The 15552-nt window shown below is 33.1% G+C and overlaps 1 protein-coding gene across 1 annotated transcript in view; it reads left to right on the forward strand.

Moving 5' to 3' along the window:
- Aida (axin interactor, dorsalization associated) overlaps positions 1-15552 on the forward strand; it is a 43472-nt gene that overhangs the window by 6755 nt on the left and 21165 nt on the right. The window contains exons 2-4 of the mRNA XM_077802345.1: positions 659-728; positions 8521-8574; positions 8931-8985. Coding sequence (XP_077658471.1) covers positions 659-728; positions 8521-8574; positions 8931-8985 — 179 coding nt within the window. The remainder of the gene's footprint in view (positions 1-658; positions 729-8520; positions 8575-8930; positions 8986-15552) is intronic.

The raw sequence follows: 15552 nt of genomic DNA on the forward strand, positions 1-15552 counted from the left end.
TCTCAGAAATAGCTTTGGATCTTCACTGTTGAGCTTGGACTAGCATCATAAATTCATCCTGGAAAACTCACTCAAGGCCTACCTGCCATTTTTAGATATGATGATAACTGGGCAAGCAGTATTTTCTGTTTTTGATTGGTGGACGGCTTTTCTTTATTTTCCATTAAAAATGTTTCAAAAGCATGTTTTGATGGAGTTATTGTCATGGCTGTAATTTGGATTTGGGCAAATCTTATTGGGAAATTAATTATGATAGAATGATAATGTATCTATGGTTGATACTATTATTGGTGCTCACTAAAGTAGAATCTGGACAACTATTTATTGGTTGTTTATAGAAGAAATTAGTGCATAGTGAAGAAAGTTGAATTATGTGCTTTTTGAGATTCTTTGCAGCTCTAAGATTCTGAAATTTGTCCCAGTGAAATGGTATGAAAAGTATCTTATTTCATCATTATTTTGTACGAACTTTTTTTTTGTAAAAAGTTTGATTCTCAGGGTAATGTAGATTTGCCTTGAAAATGTGGAATTACTTCAAAAACAGAACAAAGTATTATGTACTTTATTGTTTTTAAGAGATTTAATTTGTTTTACTTTGTTGCAGTTGAGTTAGTTTGCTTTCAGTTCTTAAAAAAAAAAAAATGTTTTCTTCTTACAGATTAGCAAGACATCTACAAAAAGAGGCCCAAGCTCAACACAACAATTCTGAATTCACAGAAGAGCAAAAGGTACCATCAAATAATATCTAGATATATTCAATTCCAAATGAAATTGCTCTTGAGTCCATTAAGCAGAAAAATAAACAAAAAACTGTTATATTTAAGTAAAAAAAATCAGATTGATTATGCTTTGCCTAACATTAAGTGAACATTTATACAGATATATAACTTATCACTTAATGAATTTCTTTACTTAACTAGTTAGACCTTATTTAACTCTAATGGAAGTCATCCACACTTTAGTTGAAAAGCGTGGGTAACCCAAAGACTGGAGTTTGTTCCGAGTCACTTGGAAAAACAGAAGGATTGGGAATAAGTGCATTCCACCTCAATGCTTAACTCTGAATATTCATAACTCTTTATGTATCACCTCTCAAAGCAAAACAGAAAACATACACAAACCCCCCAAACCAAAAAACAAATGGAAAAAAAATTACCTCAAGTCAAGAAGTTAGCGTACAGATCTGTCAGCTAAATAAATATATAAGATTGCAAAATGTTTCAGTACTGTTCTTTCTTCCTTGAATTAAAATTTTTGTATGTCAAGTTGATTCCCTGATAGAGATTATGTAAAAGGGGATACTTTAAAGTAACTTTATTCTAAAAGAAGAGAAGAAATGGGAGGAAACAACTCCCATTTTCTCCTGGCTCAGAGTAACTAGTGTTAAGTCAATTTTTAATCTTGTAGATAGTGAAAAATATGTGTTAGTCTTTTCCTCATCTCTTAAGAAAAGGCAGTGTGAAAACCCTGGTGACCTAATTCACTCTTATTAATACTTTTCTTTTTTTGCACAAGGGGAAATGGGAGTAATTTTTTGCATAACTTTTTAATTAAACCTAAGCAAGTTTTTAGTCCATAGGCCTGTGTTTATTGATTCTTAGTTACAGGAGTTTGGGGAGAAAAAGCCCCCAGAGGGTTAGCCGTATTTCTTGCCCAAATATATTTGTATTTTTAAAATATTTAAAATCTACTTCAAAAAAATTATGTTAGTGCAATTTAAAAGGGTGTTTTTCTTTTTTCCTTAATAAGTGCTAATATCCACAATAGATTTAAGAGACTTAGGATGTTAGTCCTGGAAAATAATTATCATAAAGGAAATAGCTGATGTGCTTAAGGAAAGGAACAAAGACTATACACTATACCACTTCTGTAAGATTTATGAAATTTATCTAGGAACTTATTAGGAAGTGATCAGCTGGCATCATTGAATTAAGACTTAAAATATATACATCTTGATGAATAGAATCTTAGATATCCAGGTACATAAATTAATAGTTAATGAAGTATGTTATGAATATGAAGACAATAAAAAAATGTAAAAAAGTTTTAATGATCCCATATTTTAGTTACCTGTTTGCCTTCAGTTAGTTAGATTTCTCCAGCATTTGTTGCTCAGGAGTAGAACCTGTGAGCCACATGGCCTGAGATTAAAGTCTTTTGACCTCCTAAAACATTCTAAAATTACAAAACAAACAGGTTAATATCAAAAAATGAACCTTGTTTTTTTTTCCCCTTAAAGAGAGAGTGAGAGAGGAGAGAGAGAGAGAGAGAGAGAGAGAGAACTTTTTAATATTTATTTTTTTTTAGTTCTCGGCAGACACAACATCTTTGTTGGTATGTGGTGCTGAGGATCGAACCCGGGCTGCACGCATGCTACCGCTTGAGCCACATCCCCAGCCCCATAAATGAACCTTGTTAAGTGATGAGGAAAAAATTAACTTTTTCTTGATTTTCTTTAGTATTCTGAGACTAGAGTTGGTGTTGATAATGCTATTGATTCTTTAATTTATAGCTGTTCAGCTTGTCTTTGGTTATAAAGACCCCCAGATCTTGTACTCCAAAAGATCCAGGAGGCTGCAGGACCTAGAGGAGAGAGCTGAGACCTAGAGTCAGAAGACTTAAGTCTTGCATCCTGGCTTTGGCCCTGGGCCCGATTTTCCTTATATAAGAAATGAGAGATTAGAGAACTCTTAAGTGACATTAAAAGGTCTTTCCTTCCTAAAACTCCAGTGACCTCTACCTGTGAAGTGGTCTGTACCTCCTCCTTTCCTGGAAGCCTGATTTCTGAGGAACATATTATTTATAATACCTGCCCAGGAGGCATTTATGGCTGCCAGGTGTAACTGCAGACAGAGCTTCTGTCTGCCTGTCTATTCCTTGGTCTTGGAGAAGGACCCCAAGTCATTCTGTTCTACTATATAAGGCAAGTTATATGCATTTAAAGGTTTAAATTTCTGTGAAAATGCAAGTGAAATATTCACAACAGACAGAAACACTCATACAGATGTATAGGCCTTATATGATTGTTCCATAAGAAAAAAATTATGGGCTGGGGATGTGGCTCAAGCTGTAGCGCGCTCACCTGGCATGTGTGCGGCCTGGGTTCGATCCTTAGCACCACATACCAACAAAGATGTTGTGTCCGCCGAGAACTAAAAAATAAATATTAAAAAAAAATTCTCTCTCTCTCTCCTCTCACTCTCTCTTAAAAAAAAAAAAAAGAAAAAAATTATCAAAGTCTTCAGTTAATAATGATTAGAAAAGAGAGGTCTTCAAGACATGTTCTGGGAAACACTGGCTCTTAAAAATTAATAGATTGTGTCTGTGTGTTGTGCTAAGAATGGAACCCAGGTCCTCATGCTAGGCAAACAAGCACTCTGTATATCAGTAAGCTACATCCCCAGCCCAATAGGCATTACTTGCACACAGTTTGTGACTTCTCTGGACTCTTAATATTCTAATGTGTGTGTTGGATATTTTAAAGAGTTTGGTTGTGCAGTATTTTAAAAATTATTTGCTTTTGAAAAGCTCCCCTCCTTTCTTTATAGAATATTTCATTGGATCTAGTGTTCTAAAGAACATAATACAGGAAATTTTGACACATACTGTTAGATCTGCATTAAACACTATGCCTGTACATAAGCTGGAGAGAAAACTGAATTATATTTTTCTCCAAAAAGGAAAATAGAAAATGCTTTTAACCTTATTCTTTGCAAAAATGTTGTTTTATTTTGAGTTATATTTCTTATGCTTATACTATTTCATGTTTTGATAGCAGTGACAAGTTATATAATTATGCCAACCATTCAGTAGTTAGTGGAACTTTGAAAAATGTTTTTGGTTTTTAAAAACCAATCTTATTACTAAAGTGCTTTCTTTATGAAACTTTTTGCTGTCTAGTTCACAGTGAGCTCTCAAATATATTTGATGAATAAATGTTTTATTGGATCTATTATTGATATTTATTTTATATTTATTAAAATAAATCCTAATTTTTAAGAGAACAACATATTTTTCCAATATGTATTTTATATCTAAAGAATTCTAAAGCAGAACTACTAATCTGTCTAAGCCATATTAATTGGTGATAGAATAAAAACTTCACATTTATTTCCTATTTTTAATATTCTCAAAGATTTCTAGTTAAAACAAGAGTTTATGATTCTTACTTGATCCTCTCTCACTATTAGTTCACTTAGCTTTCATTTCAGTTTTCAATAGTTTTGTCATTATAACAACTGGGTTTAGTGGCCAACAAAAAGCTGCCAAAAGCTTTCATTCCATGGAATTCCCTACTTTGGTGTCGTAGATTTTCTCATGTAAGTTTCTGGACAAAATAGAACATCCTGTCTCATGACACTTAGAAAGTTTTTCCCTGTTTTGAGTCAAACTTGGTGGTAATGAGAATCCCAGCACTATATACTTGTTTTATGTTTTATCGATTCCACCTTTCTACTTCCACTTTCTCTCTACCCCAGTGTTTTCTCTCCCCCAACAGCTAGATGGAAGATGAGTGGCTGCTTAAATATTTAAAAGTTAAGTCTGGATTAAGTATGACTGTACTGAATTATGTTTATTTTTAAACTGATTTTATTCATTACATAAATTGAATACATTTTAGCAAAATTAATTTAGCTCATTAATTGTCCATTTTTATTCCATGTTTTCCTTTAACTGATCTTTAGAGCTCTCAATTTTCTTAGCAATGACAAACTAAAGTATCTAATACTCTAAAAATGATACTGTTTTCTGTTTCTTATCATATTAGGTATGAGCAATTAATTTGAATAAAATGCTAGTGATTTAAGTCTTTCTAAAAATCAAACATCACTTCAGTGCTTGGTTTAATGTACATTAATTAAAGTAGTCAATACTTATACTCTGGCATATGTGAACTTGTGCTTCTTTATCACTTTTCTGAACTGTTCATTTTAAGGAAGGTGACACTGTTTCAGTAGCAAGCACTTGATTTTGACATCAATAAATTCTACATGTTTTAAAAGTTATTGCCACAGCTGAAATAATAGTGTTTCACTTCTTTTTTAATACTGAAGCTGGGTGTGGTCCCTTAAAATAGTTATGAAAAAGACCGGTTGGTATTTTGCCATAGTTCAGTACATTTCTGTATAAAAAGCTATTGCCTTTGCTTAACTTGAAGAAATGTTTAAGTGAGAATAGTTTGTTAGTGGTCTCTTATTGTTCAGCCACAACATTTTTATCTTAAATGTTTGAAGTGTGAAATAAAATGGATTTTAAAGTCAAGAAGGAAAAAAAGTGAACTACTGTTTTGAAGATTAGCTCATTGATACATCTCAATACAAGCAAAATTCTTTTATAAAATCAGTTTTGAAAGAATATAGTAAGTCATAGCTAAATGGAATTGATGGAAGTGTGTGGTTTTATTGAATATCTTGTGTGTTGTATAGAAGGCATTGATGACTGGGACAAATTTAACCTGTCCATACTTAAGTTTTCACACCTGTAAAATGATCATAGCTAACTCAGAGTTGTGGGGAGGATTAATTAAATTAATGTTTATAAATCACTTAGGAGAGCCAATCAGTAAGTGCTCATTAGTTATTAATAAGTGGTTAATAATTAATAGTATTTGTTATTAATAAATTATTTGATTATTATATTTATACTTAATTATTTACTAGTTTTGCTGGAGTTGAGTGGTATATTTGAACAACAATGATTGGGGATATTAGACTTTATGTAGAAAAGATTGTTTACTGATGGTTTCTATACATAGCTATTTAAGAGGATGAATAAACCTGAGTATTTTGCAAACTATGTATAAACATAATTTTCAAATGTAATCTGTTTTCAGATTAAAATTGCATATTTTCTAAGCTTTTATATTGAAATTTTTAAAAGATTATAGAGATAATTAAATATTATTACTTGTGTGTCTGAGAGGCATATCTCGCTCAATAATAGGGTTTTTTTGTGAGTTGCTATCCTAACTGTTTGTTGAAGACACAGTAATTGAAGAGTATCCACTAGCCTAAGCACCAGGGGCCAGGACAATACTGTTACTTCCCTTTACTCCTCTTTTACCTTTCAAAGAACATTAACCAAATACAAAATCACCAAATCCCCAATTTACTAAACTTTTTGTAAGTCATACAGAAAATACATTCAGAAAAACATGTCAGTTTTTTTTTCCAAAATATGTCATTTTGTAAGCATTGTAGATGTTGTACACAGTTCTTTGCTTTTATGATCTAGACTTATTCCTAAAGACATTTCAGAAATATCTTTTTTGGAAGGACCTAGAAGTCTCAGTAGCATTCTTCAGCTGCCTGCCCTGATAATTTCTTTTATGAATCTCGTGAATCTCCCCTTTTCATTTCCACCTTAGCTATTCATATTCTTATTCTGAATATTGTTTAGATAGTTTGAAATAACTTAAATGATTTTTCCTTCAGTTTTTCCCCTTTCCTTTAAATTATGTATGCATTGCATACCTGTATCACAACAGTCAAGGGGTTTTTTGTTTGTTTTTTAGAAAGAGTCTCACTGTGTTGCCCACACCGGCCTTAAACTCTTAGGCTTCTGCCTTAGCCTTCCCAGTAGGTGGTACACATAACTATGCCCAGCTCACAACAGTGTTCTTAAGGGCATGTCTGTTAAAAAAAAAAAAAGAACAATAAAAACACACTTCTGTGTAACTTATTGTTAAAGAAATCCTAGATTGCTCAGCAAGGTGTTCGTGGAAGGTCCGTTTCAGAATGACTATGCCCTACTTCACTTTACTTTTCAAACCTATCCCTCTGCTTTCAGTTGGGGATTTTAAGTAATTGAACCATGACAATTTTCCAAACTCTTTGATTTGGAAATCCTCTCTAGTCTTTGGGACTGGATTCCTAATATAGATCTTGTTCTTTTCCTTTAGGACATAAAAGGAACTTATTTTGCTGAAGCTTATAGATTGAGTGTCTCTCTTTTTAATATAGTGATTTTGTATATGTTTTATCACACATAATAGAACATGAGCATATTAAAAGCAAGGACTGTGCCCTATCACATCTGTTTTATAGCTTATTTTATAAAACAGATTGACTATAAAATTTGCACCATTCACCACAAATACTGATTTTGTTAATATTGCCTACGTTTTTAAACAAGTCAGAATTGAGCTTAAATCAGAATTAAATTAGACCATTGTGCTATCTTTCAGATATCTTTTAGTAAATTTCAGGCTTTATGAGAAGATGGTTGGAATGGAAGATGTCAAAAATCCCTTTTCATTGCCCTCCCCCTTTTTAATTTTCTGTTTTCTTTTTTAAAGTTAGTATTTTGGGGCTAGAGTTGTAGCTCAGTGGTAGAGTGCTTGCTTGCCCAGCAAAATGTGTGAGGCACTGGGTTCAATCCTCAGCACCACATAAAAACAAATTAATAAAATAAAGGTATTATGTCCATCTACAACTAAAAAAAAAAGCTATTTTTTAAAATAAATAAAGTCAGTATTTTAACTTACAGATAACAAAGATAGTACATATAAATGGGGTAACATGTTTTGATACATATATATTGTGTTATATTTAAATCCAGTTAACATTATCTACTCACGTATCGTTTCTTATGTTTAAAAACTTACAAATTTTTTTCTTTTTTCTTTTGAAATGTAGGATGCATTTATTTATCCCCCCACCCACCCCTACTGGCTCCAACCCCTGGTAACTACCATTCTACTTTCAACTTCTGTGAAATCAACTTTTTTGTATTCCACATGAATAAGATTTTGTGGGTCTTGTCTCTGTGCCTGGCTTACTTCATTAATATAATAATCTTGTTCCATCATGTTGTTGCAAAGGATAGGATTTCTTTATTTTTATGACTGAATAGTATTCCATTGTGTATATATAACACTTTTTTTTTTATCCACTTATCAGTTGATGGACTCTTAGGTTTCCATTTCTTGGCTAATAAGAATAGTGCTGCTATGAATATGGGAGTGCAGGTGTCTCTGCAGCTTACTGATTTCCTTTCCTTTGGCCATATATCCTGGAGTAGAATTGTTGGATCATATCATAGTTTAATTTTTTTAATCTTTTGAGGAACCTCCACACTGCTTTCCATAATGGCTATCTTTGTTGCCCTTTAAATCATATCTAGACCTATCACCAAACCAAACTTGATTTAGAATTGGTTGTGGCATATTATTTTAGAAGAGAATATATACTCATCTCTCTCCCACTTCTCAGCCCTTTGTCTTCTGATTCTCTTCTCTAAAATCTGCAAGGTGCTAGAAAAGGAATAATAATTTATTTAAAGAAGTATAGATCTCTTTTGTAAATTTTTAAAATTGTAGATGGACACTATATCTTTGTTTTATTTTTTTTTTAATGTGGTACTGAGGATCGAGCCCAGTGCCTCACACATGTGAGGCAAATGTTCAACCACTGAGCTAAAATCCCAGTCCCTATAGATCTCTTATAAATAAAAATTCTTGATTTTAGTAACTGCGAGTTAAAATTATCTTGGGATTTATAGCATTTTTTTTCCCTACAGAAAACCATAGGCAAAATTGCAACATGCTTGGAATTGCGAAGCGCAGCTTTACAGGTAAATGGATTTTTTTTAATGAATTATTCTAAATTGTTCTGATAAGATATTAGACATTCATGCCCAAAGCAATATTATCTCAGAAGGGTTTTATAACAATTGGAATTGATCAGTTGAACTCACACTTAAATGATTTAGTTCATACTTTGTACACGGTAGAAATAAAAGATATGATTTTAATTTTTTCTGTTTCTATTAGCTTGAATATTCCAAAAATCAGTTTGGAACTTTTCATTTTCTACCTTTAAAGCAAGAAATATATTTATTTTAAATATTTTATTCTTGCCACTTAAAAGACATAGGGTGCAGTGAAATCTTTGTAATGAAAAGATATAATATGCATATTTTAAATTTAGTCCACACAGTCCCAGGAAGAATTTAAACTGGAGGACCTGAAGAAGCTAGAACCAAGTAAGTTTTGTTTTATATTTTTTAGTGATATTCCTTTAGGAAGAGAGTTTTATCTGTTGTGAATATTAAGATTGTTTAGCACAGAAAGTGATTGGATTTATTTCTCTTATTTTTTTGGTGCTTTAAAAATTCCTACAATATTTGCATTTTTAATTACCATTTGGATTTAATCTTTATTATAGAATATATATGTTGTACTTCATCTAAATATCCAAATTAACCTTTAATTTGTCTTAATGGCTTTAATAAGATTATAATTATTTTGATAAACATTTTCAGTAGAGTCCAGTAGAGAATGCCCATTCACATTACATGTTATTGAAAACTACAGTCTGAATGTTGGGAATGCATTACGAAGTGTTTTTTTGTTGTCTCCATTTTTTTCCCTTCTTCAAAACTTTTAAAAAGTAAAAAATTCCTTCAGTTATCTTGTTGGTTAGGATATTCCCAAATAAAGCCTTTCTGCTGTTTCAAATGATTGCTCTCTTAGAACTGTCTGCAGTATGGGCAAAGGCACAGTGTGAATAACTGAATGAATGTAAGTTAATGTAGCCTTTTTTTAAAATTTTTTTAGTTGTAGACAGATACAATACCTTTATTTTATTTATTTGTTTTTATGTGGTGTTGAGGATCGAATCCAGTGCCTCACACATGCAAGGCAAATGCTCTACCAACTGAACTATAACCCAGCTCCTGTACTCTTTTTTTATTGAGATAAGATTGCACATCTCAGTGCATTTATGTGACTAGGGAATAGTAGATTTTATTTATCCAACTAAGTAAGATTTTTAAGTAGGGAATCATAAAATCAAAGCATTTTCAAACAGAAAGGAGTCTCAGACTTGTGATCACATTCTCTGTTGAGGAAAGAAATGAAATGATTTGTTTGTCCTGTTTCACTTCAATCCCCAGTAACTGAGCAGGGCCTAAATCTCAGAACATTTGTCAGTGTATCTCAGTTCACACTAGTGCAATCCTTTTAATGTAAACATGCTTTGAGTAAGAGGTAAAAAATTAATTTAAGAACTAAAGAGAGCCTTGCACAGTGGTGCATGCCTGTAATCACAGCCGCTCGGGAGGCTGAGGCAGAAGGATATCAAATTCAAAGCCAACCCTAGCAAAGCAAGGCACTAAGCAACTTAGTGAGACCCTGTCTCTAAATAAAATACCAAATAGGGCTGGGGATGTGGCTCAGTGGTCAAGTGCCCCTGAGTTCAATCCCAGTACCCCCTGCCAAAAAAAGAACTAAATAGAATGTTCCTATAAATTCCACAAACTGCCAATATCTAATTCATTATAGCAATTCTAACAAAGACATATATTATTGAGATAGCTGAAATGTGATTGTATTGCAGATCCAGGATAGAAAAAGGATTCTCAGAGTATACTGAAGGGGATCTGATTTTCTGTTGTTTGGGTTGGAAAAGAGAAGTTAACAACAACAACAGACAACAACAAAGGAATGCATAGCAGATTTGTTGTGATTCTGGTGGCTTTTCCACAGTTTTAGATGATCATATTTCATTTCTTCAGAACACTATCCTTCTGAATATGGCAAGAATTCTGATGAACTCTGTCATTTTAATAGTTTTGGTTACTTTATGTAATCCAGATCATAAAGTTTTTTTTTTTTTTCTTGGTGGTTCTGGGGATCAAACCCATGACCTCACACATGCTAGGCAAGCGTTTTACCACTGAGCTACATCTCCAGCCCTAGATCATAAGAGTTGGAGATGTTACAAGAGACACAACTTATATTCCGAAATAGTTCTTATGCCTATATCCAATGTATATAAGGATACTAATCAAAGTAATATTTCTCACAAATTTTGGGGGTTTTTTGTACCTAAAACTTTATTTTTCAAAAGCATTAATAAATACTTTGTATAAGATTGAGATATAATTTATATAAAGCACAATTCACCAATTTAACATATCATATTCAATTTTTTTAGTAAATTGGAAGAGTTATGCAGACATCACCACAATCAATTTTAGGACATTTTCATCACCACAAGAAGAAACCCTATTCCCATGAGCAGTCATTCACTTCTTGCCATCCCCCTAAAATCCCTTCCAATTCCCAGCCCTAGGAAACCATTAGTTTGATTTCTGTCTATAAATTGTCCTATTGTAGACATTTTATTTAAATGGACTCATATGATATATGATCTTTTATGACTGGCTACATATAAAATTATTTTGAGAAAAACACATTGATGGCTTTAAATAAAAGATTGCAACAGTTGTTTATACGGTGGTTCTACTGAAAATTATGTTTGTATGTGAGTGTGTGTGTGTGTGTGTGAGAGAGAGAGAGAGAGAGAGAGAGAGAAAGAGATAATGCTGGGGATTGAACCAAGGGCTTTGGGCATGTTAGACAAGTGCTTTACCAGTAAACTACGTCACCAGCCCTCAGTTTTTTATGATAAAAATAATTAGGATTTTGGCTTCTTATTCAGTCACTATTTCCTATTAGTTGTTTGTTTCCAAACAAAATTTAAGAATCTTATAGATACACAGAGTGGCTGTAAAGACTGTGGATGTTTGTTTCATATATTTATTATCTCTTCTCTTCCTCTGAGCATGCTCAAGTACTTCTATTGCCTCACAATATCTTTCATTAATTGCCCTTTTTTTTTTTTTTTTTTTTTTTTTTTTAGAATAGCATCTATATGCTAAGCACTCGAATCCTCTCAGTAACATTTTGCTAAGGACAACACCGACACTAGCTTGTAAATCCCAGGAATAAGTTTTAGGGTCACCTGGATCGGTTCTTTCACTATGCTGTTAGTAATACCTGTAGTGGTGCTGTACTACATCATTCCTAAGTACAGCTCTCCAGTTCAAATTCCTAAGAAATTATTGACCCATGTATTAGTCGAAGATCAGGTTAAAATCTATTACTTTTTTGGCTTTTTAAAAAAGATTTGGAGTAGAAATGGAAAGAGTATTTTGGAGATTCACTTTATTATACTTTATATAATGTTTTTCATTTGTACTTTTCCCTTCTTGATAGTTATCTTTTTAGATGATTTTAATTTGCTGTTGCTTCTCAAAGAAACATAAATGAGTATTCTGTATTTCAGTAGGGTAGACTCTGTAATTTGGAATTTATCCAAGCAGGGCACTTGTTGTGAGTTAATTTTTGAGTTGGAATTAAATATTTTCTACAAATTGGTATTTAGTAATATTTCAGATTAAGTATACTTATTCAAGCTTTCTTTTTAAAAAGTTAAGCCTCTTCTAAGGAAAAATAGTGAATTCTAACTTTTAATATGTTGAACTTAACTGGTTTCCTTTCTTTTAAAAAAAAAGTTTTTTTAAATTTAATTTTGTGTGTGTGTGTGTGTGGTGCTGGGGATCGAACCCAGGGCATTGCCCATATAAGGCAAATGCTCTGCCACTAAGCTACATCCCTAGCTCTTGGCTGGTTTATTAGGCTGATGTATTCTTTACTTCAACATTTTGAAATCTTTTAAATTCTGTCTGAAAATACTAAAACTTTATTGTGAAAGTCTGAGCCATTTTTTCTTATGTTAATTGCAGTAATGTACTGCTGCTTACTCAAGCATATCTCCCCACCACCACCCTGCAAAATTCCCTTCTATTAAGCCACTCTTCAAGGCTTCACAGAAATCCCACCTCTCCCTGAAAGCTTTCTCTGCTGTCTCTGTAGAGGCATAATTAAACTCTGCCTCCTCTCCTGTATAGGATCATTTTAACTATCCATTGTTAGACTCACATGTGTTATTTTCACTTGTATTTGTTTCAGTCCTCAAAGAGATTATGAATGGACTCTTCCCCCACCCCCAAGCCTATTGAATGCTTTAAGTGTAGTATGAACTTGGCAAGATTGTGTTGAGTTAAATAGATTTGAATGTTTTGAAGGAATCTTTTCCTATAATTTAAAAAATAACCTTTCAAAATTGAGGCAGCTGCCCATTTTCCTACCACAAAAATGAAACACGTCAGTCACCAAAAGCAGAATGCATTTTGATATTTGCCTGTGTGTCATCTTTTGAGGGTTAGCTTCAGGAGGTTGGTTGGTCCGTGCTCCAAGAGAAAGGCTGGGAGTGCTGAATTTTCCATGGTGGAGCAGCATCAGATGTCTGCCATGTAGTGATCCAAAGTGTGTAAGTCCTACCAAATCAGCCAGTGAATCTCCAACCCATGACATGCTTCATACTTATGATAATGTCTTTTGTAAAATTCAAGCTCCTCTTCAGATCCTCCTAAGACATCATTGCTAGTATTGGTAGAAAGAAAACTCTATGCAAAGTTTAAGCTATTTTAAAAGAACAATAGAATCTGTTATTCCATAGTTGTTGAAAATGTAAACCTATACTACAGTTATAGAAAGTAAAAGAGAATTTGTTTTAAAGCTATTTAAATTTGTTCTAAAGCTATTCACATAAATTAAATGTTTGATAATACTTTAACTTGTAAAAATAATATAACAAAGCTATTATTCTAAAGCAAATACTTCCTCTTCAGAGCTTTGATACCAAAGAAAAGAAAATACTATTTAATTATTCTGTTACAATACAAATGCAAGATAACCACTGAGCCACATCCCCAGCCCTATTTTGTATTTTATTTAGAGACAGTTGCTTATGCCTCACTTTTGCTGAGGCTGGCTTTGAATTCTTAATCCTCCTAAGCCTCTGGGATTACAGGTGTGCACTACCACACTCAGCCAAGATATTCTTAATAACCAAGATATTTTTCAACTTTTTTGTTTGTTTGTTTTTGACGTACTGGGGATTGAACCCAGGGGTGCTCTGCCACTGAGCTATATTTCCAGTCCTTTTTATTTTTATTTTTTAAAACTTTTTTAGTTGTAGATGGACACAATACCTTTATTTTATTTATTCATTTCATGTAGTGCTAAGGATCGAACCCAGTGCCACATGTGCAAGGCAAGCACTCTACCATTGAACTACAACCCCAGCCCTTTTATTGTTTTATTTTTATTTTGAGACAGGGTCTCCCTACGTTGCTTAGGCAGATGAACTTCTAGTCCTCCTGACTCAGGCTTTTGGTACCTGGGATTACAGACACATGCCACCATAACAGGATCAGCTTTTAAAAATTATTGTTATATACATTTTTAATGGTTGATTTTTTTGCTCATTTCATTAAACTCTTATTACAATATGATCATTTCTGTGTGTTTGTTTCTGATATGAGTGAGACATGATCTTTTTGTTACCTGCTCCCCATTCTTGATATCTATTCCATTGTTGTGTAAGTGATCAATATTTATTAATATTACTTACTAATATTGAGTTGATTTAATAGTTTAGTAACAATGATCATGCAGAAGTATAGAAAAGATGTTCTTGTATTAAAAAATAAACAGTACTTCTTAGTGAGATAAGAAATATTAGGATTCTAGTCAACTAGATCAAGAAGGTCATGGAGAGAGTGAATGTCCATTTTAGATTTTCCCTTGCCATTTTGTATACATTTATTTAGGCTGTAATTCTCTCAATAGCCTGTAAAGGAAGTAGCATTCTCATTTTAGAACTGGGGAGATTAGAGTATTTATGTAAATGTTCAAGTTATTGTTGTAATTGTAGGGCTAGGTTTTGATTTAAACCTTCTACTTTGATCTCCTGCTGCTTCCCCTTTGCTTGTCAGGCTTAAGTTCCCACAGTCCTTTCTGTGCCTTGAATAAGGCAAACTGTTTCCTACTTGGAACCTTTGTTGTTGCTCCAGCCTGTTCTTTAATACCTGGGAAGCCTTATGCTAGAGCCACTTGTGGATGATTCCTCTCATCTCAGGTCTTGGTTCAAATGTCTTCTTACAGTTTAGTTTTGAAAGGCACCCTGTCTACCTTAGCTACTCTACCAAGTTCTCTCTGCTTTTACACAGCATCCTGTTTGTATCCTTCATACTACTAATCACATCTTACATTATCTTGTTTATTTGTTGGCATATTTATTGTCTACTTTTCCTTAGTAAGGTCTAAGGTCCAAATATGAGTTCTTGATTACTGTGTATCTTTAGCACCTAAAACAGTGATTGGAACATTGTGAGTACTCGGTATGCATTTGTTGAGAAGAAGAAAGAGATAAAGGATGAAGAAGAGCTAAAGGGAGAGAGAATAAGAGTGAGTAATGAGAATCTAGGTACAAGTTTCCAACTTCTTTTTCACTGGATGATTGACTCCTATTGGAATAAGTTATGTAATTACAACCTGTTCTTTTTGAATTTCCTTATTTAGGAACCCAATATGCCATACTCCTTTTAACTGAAATCTGCAAGACTCCACAATTAAAGTCTGAGTAATTAGAGTAAAAACCATGGGTTGCCCAATTAATAATGCTAAATATTCACCTTGAAATAATTGCAGGTAGTGACTAGGAACCCATAAATTGGGAAATGAAACAATAAATTTCATAAAATACTTTTCCAGATACAGATAGAATTGTAGAACATCTGTCTGTAGGCTTACATGCCAGAAAGTAATCAACCAGGACACAAGAGGTGATAGCATTATGTTGTTTGATGACTTCCCTGAGGAGAAAGTCTGCTGTGTGTGTGTGTGTGTGTGTGTGT

The sequence above is a fragment of the Urocitellus parryii genome, chromosome 9, assembly GCF_045843805.1.
Source record: "Urocitellus parryii isolate mUroPar1 chromosome 9, mUroPar1.hap1, whole genome shotgun sequence".
Taxonomy (NCBI): domain Eukaryota; kingdom Metazoa; phylum Chordata; class Mammalia; order Rodentia; family Sciuridae; genus Urocitellus; species Urocitellus parryii.